The following is a 16,887-nucleotide window of genomic DNA, read 5'->3' on the forward strand; positions in this document are numbered from 1 at the left end:
AGCTGCAAACATACCTATATCAAACGAGACCTTTTTGCCTTTTGCTTGTATTCAGCTTCAGGAGCATCCCATTTCACCATCCAACAATAATTGGCTAACATGGTGGCATTCCATTTGCTTTTGTATCAAAATCGATGCGATGTCACGAGGGAAGCGCTCACCACGTTCATCGCTGATGGCACCAGTTTGGCAAGAAGAAATCCAACTGTGAGTGCAAGAAATGCATCTTCAATGCCATGTTGCACCCCAGTTTTTCATAAGTAATGGGATCTTCCACAAACTGCTTGTAGTTGCTAGCTTTAATATTTCCAGAAAACCAGTTGAAACATTTCAAAAGGCTTTCCACGCTGATTTCTCACTATCACAAGCACCCATTTGAACTGTTAGTCTTTGAAAAGTTGCCTTATTTGTGGATTAATGAAAACACCTGCCTTAATCTTATCTGGAATTGTCTTGCAATTATGTGAATGCAGGACCATTCACTTCCAAAGCCTTTGTGAAATTTTTCACGAGCCCCAGTTTGATGTGGAGTGGTGGAAGCAAAACTTTATTTGGATCTACCTGACGTTCAAATGCTATATTCTTCATTCCAGGTGTTTAATGATTTTTGTTGAGACCAACTCCTCTTCTCATAGTGAATATCCTTGGCACGATTATCCCACTCAGAGAAAGCAACAATACTTAGTTTAATTATTTTGCAGTCCTAATAAAATGGAGATTACCTTTAAATCACCACATATTTGCCACTCTTACTTCTGATCATGTACACCTAAGTGGATGTTCAAGTTTGCATATACTGTACTAGCCATACAAATTGACTTACAGGGAAATTGCCCTGCCTCAGTGAGTCAAGAGTTCATTTATATAAATAAAAATTGGTGTACTCAGTATGCTATAAGTAAAAAAATAAAAATATGCAAAAGAGCACCCAGATTGAAATTAAGTATTTTGTTAATTTGATTTAAAAAAAAAAAAAAAGACCTTGCATCTCCCTTGAGATGCAAGAGGAGTACACGCTCTCCTAAAATTTCACTGTTTTATTTGAAGATGTCCTCTATACTCCATTAAACCCTTGTTTGAAAAGCATATAGGTTTTTTTTTTTTTTTTTTTTTTTGGAGAGCCTCAGGTTGTTATACTAGTTATATTAAAGGAAGCAGAGCAGGGTTTAGGCTCGTGTTGTAGATGCAGCTGTACCACACCTTTCACTTTCATGGGACTCATGTATTCAGATTTATATTATGTACTGGAAATATAGGCAAACAAGTAGGATCAAGAGTAGAGTATCTGAAAAATAGTTGCACCACGTTTTAAAGTGTCATGCTGACTCTGAAAGTAAGGATTCTTAACATCCTTAACTAATCGTAATCCTTTTGGTGTGACTGTACATAATTTAACTCAGATTCAAATTGTGTGTCAGTATCTTAAAATTATAAAAATGTATCATAGTATGCTTTCTTAGTACTAATTATAACAGTACTGAGATATAATAAGTAACACTTCACCAGTCTTCTTCACTGGTAAAGTGTTACTTATTCGAGGTAGTACAATACCATGGCAACTCATTGTGAAGGCATTCACAATGAGATATAACCAAAACAATGCAAATTTAATTAATTTAACTACTTTGGTAGATGGCTATGTTAAAATGATGCTTTTGCACTAACCTATACATTAGTCATTCTACCCCGTAGCATGAGGCCTTTGCCCTTAAATATTTTATAGTACATATCTTAATTAATATGCATACAGAACTAACTAAACATAACACTTTATAATCTGATATTTCTGTTCACTGACTTTTTTTTTTAGTGTTGTAATTTTTTTTTTTTGTTGTAAAATCTAAAACAGTAAAAAAAGATGTCAATCAATAACAAAACACGGCACCATAAATTGTAACTAACATGATACGTGCAAGTGAGATATGGAGTAAAAAGATCCCGAATAGAGTTTTTACAGAATTTTATTTTACTGTAGTTTTCTTTGTCTTTTAAAAGGAAGCAGAAATTTTTACCAATTGAATCGAAGATTGAGTTTCAAACAGACTTTCAAAGGGAGAAATTGGTTCTTCGTTACCAAAATTTTAGTAGGTTGAGAAGTCAACCGTAACAGACATAAAAATCAACAAAGAAAAAAATTTAAGTTTGCATTGAAACTTGATTCACATGGTGCAAAAAAAGAGAAACTGAGAACAGCTAATGACCCATCCCTTGAAGATGCCTTTTATTTGTGGTTCACACAGAGACAAAATTTAGGAGAACCGATATCTGGATCTTTGTTTTGTGATAATGTGCTGGATTTTAACAAAAAATTAGTGTCCCTCAGATTTTAAAGCCAGCGTTTTTATTTCTAAACTTGCCAAACTTTCTTTTCCAGAACAGTATTTTTGAAAATTTTGAAAATCCAAACATATCAGAAGTCCAAACTACCCCCAGTCCCATTTAGTTCAGATTATCAATGCTCTACTTTAATTGGTTTCTCAAAAGCATCCATCTCAAAGGTTTTTACTGGAAAGCAAGCAGTTCTTTCACATCTCAAAGGCATAAATGTGGCAGAAGAACAGTACTTCGAGAGAGAAGCCATTGTACTCTGAGTGGAAAAATAAAGGACATCCAGTGCACAGCAAAATAACATTTCTGAATTCAACCAAGCCCAAAACTGTCCTGTTTCAAGCCATACCATGCACAGGGAATTGAAGAAATTGAGTATTGGCAGTCACCTGCCACTTAGGAAGCCACTTTTTTTCAGGAAAAAACAAAGAAAAATCTGCTTGCAGTGTGCTAAAAATGTTGTGGTTCAAAAGTGGAACAAATTCATGAGATCAGACAAATCACGATACATTTGGTTTTGCACTGATGGTAGGCAGTTAAGTATGGTGAGAACCTCAAAGTGACGGACTCTGCTAGCATTGTTAAGACAACCCAAGCATCTGGAAGTGGTATCATGATATGTGGAATTTTTGTTGGCTCAGGCTGGATCTTTTGATACTTTTGAATGAAATTCAATGACTACCTGAATTTTGTATCACATCTACTGCATCCTGAAATGTTACACTTTTATCCTGAAGGTGATGGCCACTTTATAAATAAAAATGCAACAGGGCATTGTTCCAGAATTGTGCAAGACTGGTCCAAAGAACATAAGAGTTCCACCATCTTCCCTAGCACACATATTCACCTGATCTCAATCCTATTGAGAATGTGTGGGATATGCCAAAGAGCTATTTGACAGTTTTCTTACAACTATGTCACAGCTGTGCAATATTTTTCTGGAAGAATGGTTACAATTAGACCACAATGCATTAAAACACCTTATAGAATCCATGCCAGGCCACACACTTGCTGTTATTCAAAACAAAAATAAGCTTCATATTTTTTTGGGCTGTGTGTATTTATAATATAAAATTGCACAGTAATTAAAATTTTCCAGCATAACTCACCCATTTAAGTGTTTTTATTTGCCTTTATTTGCCCAGTCCTAATTATTTGTTCAGTCCTTTTAAATTTATTCGAACTACTCACTTTGACCTAAAAATTTCACTCAACATTTAACTTAACATTTCGTTTGTTTTGCAACCTTCCTTTAACATACTATCCAATCTAAATCAATGCAACAGGTGCATATAACATTATGCAATTAACTTTTGCTCTAGATCGCTTAAGTCACATTTATAAATAACAGAATTTTATATTTCGAAGTATTACACTTCCCCACCTAACTACTTCATAATGCCACCTGGCTGGCAAAGTTTTCTGGGGAGAACACTGTATTTAAACTTTGAACACTAGTTAGGTCACCACCATGCAGATGCTGTTTCCAGGCTACAGTTTACAGTAGTGGTTCCCCAGACGCAGTGTCTTGGCCACTGCCAAAGCTTTTCTGAGTGCCCATGGGAAGAAGTCATAATGAAGGCCATAATAGAGTAGGGAATAGAATGTACATAAGATTTAAAAACTTGCTAGGTACATTGATGCTGTTCGTTTGCTAAGACAGTGTTTGTAAGCAGTAGTTTACTTTGTAGTGGGATGCTAATATCTTGTAACATACTCTATGCAGCTAATGAAGGAATACTGCTTATCAGTCATTACTAGTAATGTTGCAAGAACATAGCATGACTGTGTGGAAAGCTGGTTTCTCTCATACTATGGTTTATTATAGTTGGAGTCTTCTCTATACTAATTATACTGTTTTTGTCCCAAATTGAGTGGTTGGTGCCTGCTACTCTCTCAACTGTGCTCATAGGCTAAAAAAAAGATTGGGACCACTGGTTTACAGCAACTCCAGTATTTTTTTTTTTTTTTGTTTTCCTCCTCTCTGTACCCTCTCCCACAGATCTATGTCACTTCCTAAAGTGAGATTTCCAACCTGTATGCAGTATTCAAGATGTGGCCTAACTATTGCCATTGCTTTATATAATGCGATAATTACATCCGTCTCTGTTGATGAAGTTTCTACACATCAGCTTTGCCTGCATTGTATATCTGTGTGCAAGGCAGGAAAAATAATAAGTTTAAGTTTGACTCAAATTCTGCATTGCTCACAATGTTTGTTCAAAACTGTACAATTACTTGAGGAAATCCTTCAATTTCATGGCAAGAAATAGAATTTTGTTCAACCAGTTAACAGAACTAGCAAGAGCATTTTTGCTACTCTGCTGTTGAACATTATACTGCATTACAAGGTACCCATAGTGCTATTCCATTTCTTCTAAGAGTGACCGTCAAATCATTTCTAAGGAGGGGAAGAGCAAGCTATAATTTTATTAAAAATTGTTACTGCAGTTGACCCTGCATCATTGAGAACATTTGAAGAAATTTTGGAGCATAAATTTTCTTTTGGTGAATCCAAATTACACAGTGAAATGCTAGAATAATTCCTTATATAAAAGTTGTTAGACCAAGAGTTTCGTATCTCTCAATAATCAGGCAGAATTAATTAACTAATAAATAGTTAATACATCTCAGGATATTTTAAATTATTAAAACGATGCTTCTTTTAAAAAACTCTTCTGTCTACCCAAAATCAATTATTCTATTGTTATAATCGTATCTTGGGAATCTGTAGGATAAAATTATAAAACTATATTCATTTGGAACTTACGTCTAATACAATAAGGGAGAGAGGGAGTGTATGGTCAGATATTACACAATCCCTCGCCCTAGTTCTCTGACTCACCAACAGAGCGAAAGGAGAGGAGAGCATCTCAGTTCTCACACCCACAATAGTACTAAAAAGGGCAGAATGTTCCGTCGCTTTTCGTGGGACGATTACCAAAAATGGTAGTGTCCCTGTGAAATGGACATTCTTGGATGATTCTATCTCCGTGACGTAGAACGAGATAATGTAAGTATATAAGGGATTCTGGGAGGCACCAGGGGGTAGAGAGATCTTCGGGCTTTTGTAACAGAGACTGGTAGTAGAAGGGGACGTCTCATCGCCGTCGAACATCGAGAATCCGAGCAATGCAAAAGGGAAGGTTCAAGTTGATGTCGCTCCAGCCTTATGAATGGCCAAGGAGGAGCTGACGCAAAGGAAACATGCCTCAGAAGACCACACACCCTAGTTTCCACCAGAGGGAAGGAGGTCTCACAATCTGTCCTGAAGCAAGAGATTTAACTGGTAAGCCATTATCTCATTTGTGTGAAAGTAAACCTCAAGAACATGACACAAACAGATATTTTTAATGCTTCCTTCCTAAGTATTTAATCTTGATAATTTAACAATGAAAGGAACTTCTCCCATGGCTGCTGGTACTCAGGGATCTTACAGCAAGGTGCTGTTAGGATAAGAAACGGGAGGGGGTGACACTGTTCACATTAGGACAGATGTAAGATAGTCTAAAGTGATGAGCATATCAAAAGCACTCTGCCTAAAGTTCTTCTGTTCCCAACAGTTCTGTTCCATGTTGAAGTGTTGTTTTGTGAATGTCGTAGCTTGTTAGACCAGAGCCAAACAATAAGTCTACTGAAGGAATATTTACACTGATACTTGTTATCTGGTTTTTAGGAGCATTAGCAACTAAGGCCATATTCCCTGACCTTTCCGCATCCTCCATATTTGGTGGTCACAGGCTCGAACCCCGGTCCAATCAAGAAGCATGTGCTACACACTGCTGCTCCTGCCCACCTGGCTACAGAGGTGCCTCCAGTGATACTAGAATCCAGTATGTTATAAAGATGTTTTTGCCAATACAACATTGTTGTTATGAACAGAAACCTCGAAGCAATATACATGTATATACATAGCTTTACTTTTACACAAACCACTAGACAGAGTGTAAGTCTGTATGCATGTTTTCTTTTGTTATAATAAACGTTATGTGTTACATAATGTCTCATTCTTTCTGCCCATATTCTCATACACCAGCAGAAACAAGTACGAACCAATAAAGGTAAGAGTGGGGGTCGGGTTGACACTGTCATCATCTGATCAAAAATCACAACACGAATCCGATGTCACAGCAGTTAATTGCTAGAACAGCCCTTAATTTGCCAAGAGCACGGATTTTGTCCTAGCCCGACAATCTCACTTAGAATAATTATCAGAGGAAAAGTAATACGGCCATAAGTCAAGGGGAATAAACAAGAAAGACAGAAACAACAGAGAGAGAGCCCCTTACAAAGTTTATGTAAGCTAATTTACAGGTAAGCAAATTTTTACTTGCCATTGCTGATGCACTAACATCTGAATTTTTTTTAAATCAAAGAAATTGTGAATTTCAGAAGGGTCCCCAGAATACCTTTACCCTTTGTAGTTCCATATGTTGGAAAGGCCTCCATAGCTGAGTGGTCAGGAGTGGGAGTGCAGTAGCACATGCTCTTTAAGCATGTGCTACTGCACTCCCTGTTCAACCCCCTGACTGCTAAATACAGTTGATTTGCCAACCCACACTGGGCCAGTGTGGCAGATTATGGTCCATTTCCCTCAACATGAATCAAAAATGTAAACTGCAGCCAATTATCAATCCACTATAGGATGGAGGCTTCCTCAACATGAATCATTGAGTTAGTTTGTTAGTGCAAAAATTAATAAATATACTAGGAAAAGAAAGGTAATTTTCCTTTCTGGGTTCTTACTTAGGATCTGTTAAGTACAGAACCACTTATAAAGAAATGAGGATGAGAAAAGCACTGGAAAGAAAATATAACGAAATCACTGAGAAAGAGCACTATATATCACTTAGGAAAATCGCTTGGACACTATCGCTTGGCACTCAGGGCCACGAAATCAAATGCCCGGACTGTGGGATGTGTTATGTGGGTGAGACGGGGCAGTGATTGAAAGACTGGCTGGGGAAGCATGCAAACACAATAAAGTCCACAAATTATGGGAAGTCTGCTGTGGCTGAACATTTCTGGGAAAAACATCAAATTTCCCCAGAGGATGCTGTCATCACAGATCATGCACAGGGGTTCTGGGACCGTAAATGGCTTGAGAGTTTATGTATTGGGGCAGCAATACTATTAATAGGGATAGGGGTGTACGTCTACACCCCCTCCTGGAAACCGTTGTCCTTGATGTGATATACGGTTTCAGCTAGCGCAGTCCCGAGCCATTTCCGGTCCCGGTGCGCAAATGGAAAGTTCCAACTGTGGAACCATGTGATTGTGCTGTGGACTTTCTATTTAAGGATGTGCTGCACAGTAGACATATGCTGCTGAGGAAGGAGATTGCTGCCTCCGAAAGCTACAGAAAATTTTTATCTCTTTTAATTTCTAGGTTTTTAGTATTTTATCAGTGTTATTTGTATATTTTTAATTTTTATTGTAAATATATATATTTTACACTTATTTTATTGTAAATAAAGTTTTTAGTTACAGTATTCAATTTATTTATCTTCTGGCTGGTGTGAAGCTTAATCATCAACACAGCTTTGAAGGGTTTGTTAATGCTGACATCAAGTGGTTGGAGCTGGGATGTCAAGCCTCCAGGTATGACGGCAAGTTTTGTTTTTTGCTCTGCAGCAATCTTCTTTGTGTTTTTTGTTATGTGTGCCCTGAACTGATCAAGCACCAATAGGGCAGGTTTGCATAAGAGCCCACCTGGTCTCCTGCTCCAAAACTTTCTCAAACCAGATCTTCATCCCATCCTGATCCATCCAACCCTTGTCATGAACGTGGACAATCACTCCTCGAGGAATGTCTTCTTTTGGCATTGTTTTGAGTTTGAAAATCAGCATAGGAGGCAGCTTGGTTCCGTCGGCACAACAAGCTAGAACAACTGTATAATGGCTCTTTTCATGTCCACTTGTCTTCACAGTTACAGTTTTCACCACCTTCTTATCAACAGTTCTGTTACTTGGGACATCAAATTGAAGAGGGACTTCGTCCATATTTGCAATCTGTCCCAACTCAAACTGATGTGTCTTTCGACATTGAATGACAAAACGACGAAATTCAAGGAAGACCTTCTGCTCATAGCTTTCAGGCATCTTTTGGGCATGTCTGGTGCGTGTACGCATGCTTAGTCCATTCCATTTCATGAACCTGAAGCACCAATTGTGTCCTCCTTTGAAATCAGTAACTTCTTTTTCATCAGCAATTCTTCTTGCCTCATGCTGAACCATCTTTGTGGACACAGGAATTCCAATTGCCCTTTGCTCTTCAATCCATATCTTCAATTCCCTCTCTAAATCAGGCCATTTTGCTGACTTGCCTCTCGTGGCCTTCTGCCGTGGCATTTTCAGTAGGGTTTCTTCTTCCTGTAGCCAGTCTGATTGTTTTCTCAGTTGGAGGAGGACTAAACTTACGTTCAGCAGCACGATTTCCATTCACTTTTGCAAACTGGGTCACTTTTAACTTGAATTCAGCACTGTACAAAAATTATTTCTGGGCAGAACATGGCAAAACGTAACCTAATATACCAGTAACAAGTGCGAAACAATGAGCAGAAAGACAACAAGCAGGAAATGCAAGTAAAAAAATCTACAACCACTGTATAAGACGCACCCTGTTTTTAGACCCCAAATTTTTCGAAAAAGGGTGCATCTTATACATGGGGAAATACGGTATATTATGTAACTATAATATTTAGTATAGTATTCTCAATAAAATTGAATATGAACACCGGTGCAACAAAGTAAAGGGCTCACATAAGAACTGAGAGGGACAATTTTCCTCTGAATCACAACCTCATGAAATGTACTCAGGACCATGCCGAGTCATTTTAGTACCCGAGGCAAGAATGAAAAATTGCACCTTCCCCTAAAATATTTTTAAAAATAAATTAATAAAAAAATGACTTATTTAAAATACATTTCTGGTACACATTTTAATAAAAATAAAAGGATGACAAAAAAATAAAATAAACTGTTTTATATTTTAAAATCAAAAACATTGCCAGTTATTTAATCTTTCTTTTGGCTCCCCTTTCAGCTTTTAACCTGAGGCAAGAGCCTCGTTCACCTCACCCTCAGCACAGCTGAATGTACTACTTGTTTCATGTTTGCAGATCTCTCCATGGAATGAGACATACTACAAAATGTAATGTCTTTGTGTGTTTGATACAGAGTGTGAGGATATTAGGCAACTCAGATTCTGATGAATGTTTGAGTATTTCAAAAAACAGTATTGATGACCTCAAAAGAATTAAGTTGGGGGGGGGGGGGATCAAGCTCTCAGCTGCCCACTGCAACACCAGAGCTTGCACATCACGAAACATCAGTAAACCCAAAGGCAGAATGCACTTGTAGGCTACAACTGCCAGAGAAAAGAGAATTATATTGTGAAAAATTACGAATAGGTTTAATGCGACTAAGGTATGTCAGTAAACGGCAAAAACAGATGGCACAGAGCAGATATCTTTTAAGGGAAAGGAAATATTGTACATGTTGGCACTAACGATATTAAAAGTAGATCTAAGGACTTGCATAATAATTACAGGACAATGCAAAGAAAAAGTTGCAAGTTAGGGTTACATATGAAAGCATCTGAAATTTTGCCCAGACAATTGGAGGGAGTTCATGTTGACATTTGTCAATCAATTCAGCCCTGAAGAGAATGTGCAAGACTCATAGGATTGAATATTTTTCAGTGTGTTCTATGCTTGTTAACAGGGAATACACAAATAGAAACAGTGCAAGGATATTTGCTAATGCTATCAAAGCACTGTTAGGCAGGCAAGAAAACTGCATTGGGGGGGGGGGGCAGACTAATAAATTAACAACCACTAGGCACAATATGGCCTTAGTAGCCCTTGTGCCATTAAACAACATACCAACCAACCAACAGGGAGAAGTGAAACTAATCCATGCACTGCTTCTATTGGAACATGCAGCAGCCCAGAAAGCAAGATACCAAGGATTTCAAGAACTGTTGAGAGTTATCATAGAACAAGGATATATATATATATGGGGTGCATTAGGGAAACTAAGAGTAATAAGTTAATGTATACTTGCTTGTACACCAATCCTAAGAGCATAGTAAATAAATTTGATGAATTTGAAATACTGTTCAAGTCTTCAAGTGCAGACACTATAGGGATATCAAAGCCGTGGTGTCACACAGACATAAGATGTGCAGAATTTGAGTATAGGGAGTACAATATGTATGGAGAAGATGAGAGGTGATGTACCCTTAGGGGTACACTCCATCCAGTTTATGATAATGTAACAATCAGAAAATTCTAAATGGGAAATAAATAAATTGTTTATTGCTGATAAGTACAGAATATGTACTAGAGACAATAATACTCATCACGGCAACATGGCCAGGAGTTTTACATTATAAATTATTATTGGCAAAAAAAAAATTTTTACCGTTACATGGAAATTATTAGTTACACAAAATGAAACATGTAAAAATGAAATTATAATAATGAAAATATGAGGACTGAACGTCATATGGAGGAAATTATCCCAGTTCCACAGAAAAATTTTCTAGCCAATTTCTGAAGGTCAACTCCAAGACGGAACATGCTTGAATTTTGGGGAGTGCCTGGGCAGGTAGGTAGGAACCAACTACACAGTTTCAGCCGGTTGTATTTAAGGGTTAGTGTGGGCTCTGACCTCAAGGATGGCAGAGGATTGTGCCACTGACAGAAATCCCAGATGTTTATCACTCCTGTGTACATTTTTACTGAAGTCATTAAACGCCTGCTGTCAATTAACCTCGGGAACCTGGGTACATTTAGCTGCTCAGCCATGTCAGTTGTTTTCCATTGAGCGGGTCAGCAATGCTTATTTGTGGCCCATTTCAGGGTCCAGCATTCACACGAGAACACCGGTTTTTGAAGTGAGGGCGACGCAGATGCCCAAATCTCAGCATCATATAAAATAGCCGGATAAACAGTGGTTTGAAGATATCTGGTGGTGGTTGCGGCATTGTTGCAATGAAGTAAGTGTTGTTTCGCTCTCCAGCGTAGGGTGTTAAATCGTTTCTGGAGGTATTCTGTGTGAACATTAAATTTCAGCTTCTGATCAAAATAGATCTTGAAGAACTTGAAGATGTTAGAATTTGAAGGGTTAAGGTTTAATTCAAACATCTTCAAGTAAGTTGAAAGGGCAGTCAAGTTCTCTGTGATGGAAGATGTAATTGTCATTCGGTTTGCAGACTGTGAGATTAATGTAAGAAACTTTATATCATTGGCATATATTATAGCATCATCCTGAGGACTCATGAAAAGAATCAGAATGGCTGAGAAGAGAAGGAAAGACAGGACACCACCTTGTGGGACTCCTGCCTTGATATATTCAAGGAAATAATCATGGATGCCACTAGGCTTTTCATACCAACTAAGAAATATTGTTCAAGCCTTAGACCTAAATGATGTCAGATGCACAAATGATAATCGGGACAGAGAAGAAAAATGCCAGGGTATGCATGTAAATTGTAGCAGGGTGCTTAATGATTTTGTAATAACTGAGAGAAAAGTGGAGGAGAAATTGTTGAAGTTAAAAATAAGAAAGGCACCTGGGGTGGATGGGATCTATTTGATATCCCTTATCAAAACCATGCTGTGTCCGAGCTATAACTGAAGTCTTGTCTAAATGATCCTGCAGTGCTTCTTTAACCAGTGCCTCCATTAATTTTCCTGGAACAAAAATTTAAACTCACAGGTCTATAATTACTTGTGTCAGCCTTTGATCCTCCATTGCGAATTGGGATCATATTTGCACATCTCCAGTCTGTGAGTACCTCCCCAAGGAAGCTCTCATAATTATGGCTAAGGGTTTGCTTACTTCCTTTGCTGCCTCCTTTAATATAACTGGATAGATCCCATCCACCCCAGGTGCCTTTCTTGTGTTTATCTTCAATAATTTCTCCTCCACTTTACTCTCAGTTATTACAAGATTTTCTAGCTTACTGCCAGAGTTGAATACACCTCTGGCATTCCCCTCGCTGAATAACTCCTCATGTGTGAATGTAGATGCAAAATATTTAGTTTGTTAGCTACCTGAGCAGGATCATTAACAGTTGACCCATCGATATCAAGTGGACCAATCTGATTCATCCCCTTCCTTCTAGAGTTTACATAAGTAAAGAACTCTTTGCTGTTTTTCTTTGCATCCCTTGACAAAGATTTCTCATAATCTGCCTTTGCAACTTGGTTACAGATCAACTTGTATCTATCATAGGCTTCTGTGTCACGTGTTAATTTGTATGTATCCCATGCATTTTTCTTCTCGGCCATATGTCTCAGTTCATCTGACCTCCATTTAGGCCTAAACCTTGAACAATATTTCTTAGTTGGTACGTAAAGCCTAGTAGCTTCCAAGATAAGTTCTTTGAATGCTTCTCATTTTGAATTTGCTGTTGGGAACATCACCAGTTGGTCCCACTGTATAGAATTTAAATACTGTCTCAGTCCATCGTAGTCGCCTTTACGAAAGCAGTAACCCTTCCCTTTACCCCTGATGGTAGTTACCTCTGAGTAAATCCCACTTCAGCACACTGATCACTGCCACCTAGTGGTTCATTTATCTGCAGATTTTTAATGCATGAAGAATCACTACTGATAATCAAATCAAGAGTATTACTCCCTCTAGTTGTCTCCCGAACATGCTGATGTAGAAAACAATCATCCAATAAATCCACAAAAGCCCTGCTAGTGTGTGAGTATCCAGCCCCCAAATTCCAGTCTATATCTGGGAAATTAAAATCCCCCATTATAAGACTCTGATTTACTGGCCCACTCTATTCCCCTGTACAGTTTCTTATTATACTCAGTCATTAGGCCCATAGCACACTCCTACTCTCAATTTCGATCTCCCAATGCTTATGTCACACCAAACTGACTCGACACTGCACTGTCCAGCGATGTCGACTGGCTTCACTTCCTTGGATTTTGTGTTTCTTAACTAATAGCCTAACCCCTCCTCTCTTCCTATCCTGTCTATCCTTTCTGTAAACATTGTACTCCCCAAATTCCAGTTCTGCATTCCTTATATCTGTGTGACACCACGTCTCTGATATCCCAACAATATCTGCCTTCAATGTTTTGAGGAATACCTCAAATTCATCAAATTTATTTACTAAACTCCTAGCATTGGTGTACACGCAAGTATACATGCATCTGTTTCTATTCTTAGCTACCCTAACACAACCATGTGCTTACTTGTACCGTAATGACTCCTAGCAGTCTCTGAAATATCCTGCATCTTGTTTTTCAGGCTTCTGCTCATTCCAATAGAAGCAGTGCAGGAGTCTTTCACCTCTGCCAGTGGCTACTGTTAATCTAATGTCTCCCCCCAAGCTAGCAGTTCCGACAACCCCTAACACTGCCTCGATAGCATCACCGGAGCAATATGGCCTTAGTTGCTAATGCTCCTAAACACCAAATAAATACTATTAACCAGGCTGGCAACCTTCGTATCATCTGCAATCTTAGACATTAAGCCCCATATCTCACGAATATCATAAAGAAATACAGAAAACAACAGGCCCAGCCCCTAACCGTGGGCGACTTCACTAATAACATTAGTCAACGAAAAGCGGTAATTACGGATATCTGTTTGTTGTTTGTTATTTGGTTTTTAGGAGCATTAGCAACTAAGGCCATATTGCTCCGGGAAATGCGGTGGTCATTCCCTGACCTTTCCGCATCCTTCGTATTTGGTGGTGACGGGCTCGAACCCCGGTCTAATCAAGAAGCGTGTGCTACGCACTGCTGCTCCTTCCCACCTGGCTACGGAGGCGCCTACGGATATCTGAACGATAGTTTTCCTGGATGGCAAATTACCCAAAAGCTGACAACTCCTACTAGGGATGCACTTTCATCAAATCACCGTGCTAATAATAACATGCAATTCTTTCAAATGAGAGATTACCCTTTTAAAACAATTTGTTTTTTAATGCACACACAAACATCAGTTTGAAGTCAGTTTATTGCTCTGAGAAAAGTAATTTGATAAAGAAAAAAAAAAGCAAATTTTATATATAACAAATACTCTTATAACGGAAAGGGTCTGAGTCGAAAATTACTTAGCCTACCTGAAATCATTTTTGTTTAGAGCAACCTGAAAAGTGAAATAAAAATGGTACTCTGAAATTCTCCCGAACAGTACTCACACCTGTAACAGAAAGGATACTCTAAACTTCAGATATAACTAGCATATAAAAAGAATATTGTTTCTTATGTCAAACCGAGAAACATCTAATATCACAGTTTCTACTTTAATTGCCAAAACAAAACTACGCTTCGAACGCAACAATACTACCACATCTAACAATCACCCACACTCGCCGACAGCCAGTTTAAATATCAGGATAGCTCGTGGCTTTTTCCAATTGGTCAAAGTTTAATCAACCCTCTCGTGTCAAGAAACACAATGACATTACATGTACAGTACTTGAACTGTTGAGTTAACATACAACTACACACACTGCCGATTAATACGGCAGACTCCTACGGTTTCATCTACAACCAGCTGCTACAAACGAAAGCAAGGAACTAAATACATGCCAGTAAGAATTAACCACCAAGGACACAAGTGTAATTAAGGTTAAGAGCGTATTAAATACTTTCATAGGAGCAATAATAATAATAAGGTACAATTAGTCCAACGGTTGCGACACCGAACGACCAAAGTGACGGACCCGAATTCGAATAGCCAGGTGAAAGAAAAAATCGCGAAAGTCCCTTCATCGGACCTACCACCACATAGATCGAAGTTATGGCTGAGGCATAGAGAAACGGCATGTGTTGTCACTCCAAAATAACTAATCCACCACTTGGATGCAAAAAAGCCGATCTAAAGAGGCCTACCACTATCGCTGGATGAAGATGAAAGCTAGAAATATTAAACATACTGCATAAAGTTCAGTGCAGAATAGAAAGTCACTTACGTTCAGGTCTTAGGCAAAGAGGTCGATATAAAAAATGAAAGGCACTCACCAAAGAAGACAGGGAAACAAGGGCCGCTGTTCCCTAGTGCAGCACCCATACGGGAGGGGAAAGACCATCCAACAAAACCAATTGGAAGTGGTTCCAGCACAACTGCAATAGCAACCATCCAAGAAGGAAGAAAAGGCCAACACGTGAAGTGGATAATCGAAATTAATACGTCCACCATGCGAGAATACGACGAAGTTGCTAATTTAGATACCGACATAAGACCATACAGCATGAAACTACATACCAAGTGGTTAGAAAGGTTCCCTGCTGGTCAGGTCACAAAACAGCGAATAGAAGAGCCAGAGCAGTGAAAATGTGAGGAGGGGTGCATTGGATGTACTGCACCAGGGACATCAAAGTTTCAATGAATAAACGAGGTCCCTTAACCCCTTTTGCATCCATGTCTCCAAGTACCTTTGCACAGCCCTGAGCAGAGCAAGGGTGGACTATTGTCCCCAAGGTCCTAATACACTGCTCGACAAAATTAACAGAATCGTATAAAACGTGGTGTTACTCGTGCAGTTTCAGTAAGGGAGGACAAAATTTTGGCATGATCATATACCATAGAATAACGATGAAATGAGGAAACAGCAAGACACATCAGACAGGTATAAGGGATATTTATATGGGTTGTATAAGAGCTACCAAAAAGGTCACATCACAAGTGTAATGTGACCTTTAACACAAGTGTCAATAAAAGTGTCAATAAAAGATGCTCGAAAATAAGGTCACATGACATCAATATGGTATATGATCTCTTGTAATGGATAAACAGGCCTGACAGCAGTGAACCATGATCGATATATGTATAATATAATCTCTATAAGATTCCGTGGCAACAAATCCCATCCGTCCATCTACAAAGACCGAGATCACCAAGTGACCAAGGATTTGGTTGTCGGAATGCAATGCGACGCCCAAAGGCGTACTAAATACGTTCCATCGGATCTAAGTCTGGCGATCGTGCTGGCCACGACTGTCATTGGATATTTTCCTTTATAGCAATGTCTTCACACCCATCATAACTTAGGGAGCCCAAATCTGGTTTCGCGGTGTGGACTGGTGTGTAGAGTGTGTTTAGTGTCAAACGGCACAAGGGGTTTCCCCCATCTCCGCGTAGTATACATTGTGGGTGTGAAACAGAACACTGTCAATGCCAGAGGTTTAAAGGATTTTGTATATGTATAGTGTCCTGTACCGTTGTTCCTCTGGTCATTTAGCCGCTGGTTCCCTAATGGACTCAAGGATGTCCACACTCAGCCTTGTGGAGGCAGACCAGGTACACTAGTATTATAGATGATTCGGGCGCTGGTTGTAAGTTAGAGAGGGGGAGAGAGACTGAAGGCTGGGTGGAAAATACAGAACTACGGGATCCATAGAGAAGATGACCCCCGAAATCAGTGGAGGAAACCCATGCCCCACCAGAGGGAAAGAGGGGAGAGGAGATCAGAGATCACCTCCACCTCCTGGCCTGGGAAGTGGAGACAGAGGACCACAGGAGGAAGCGTGGCTAAGAAGGCCTAATGGCGGCAGCTCAGCTGTGCTGATGGTTGTGT

General features: G+C 39.0%; 1 protein-coding gene across 1 annotated transcript in view; it reads right to left on the reverse strand.

Moving 5' to 3' along the window:
- CaBP1 (Protein disulfide-isomerase A6 homolog CaBP1) overlaps positions 1–14,711 on the reverse strand; it is a 160,077-nt gene extending 145,366 nt beyond the window's left edge. The window contains exon 1 of the mRNA XM_090373276.1: positions 14,428–14,711. Coding sequence (XP_090229402.1) covers positions 14,428–14,437 — 10 coding nt within the window. The 5' untranslated portion in view covers positions 14,438–14,711. The remainder of the gene's footprint in view (positions 1–14,427) is intronic.
- Between the last annotated feature and the right edge of the window lie 2,176 nt (positions 14,712–16,887).

Source organism: Mastigoproctus giganteus, chromosome 5 (genome assembly GCF_048544385.1).
Source record: "Mastigoproctus giganteus isolate SK-2022 chromosome 5, ASM4854438v1, whole genome shotgun sequence".
NCBI classification, from domain to species: Eukaryota; Metazoa; Arthropoda; class Arachnida; order Uropygi; family Thelyphonidae; genus Mastigoproctus; species Mastigoproctus giganteus.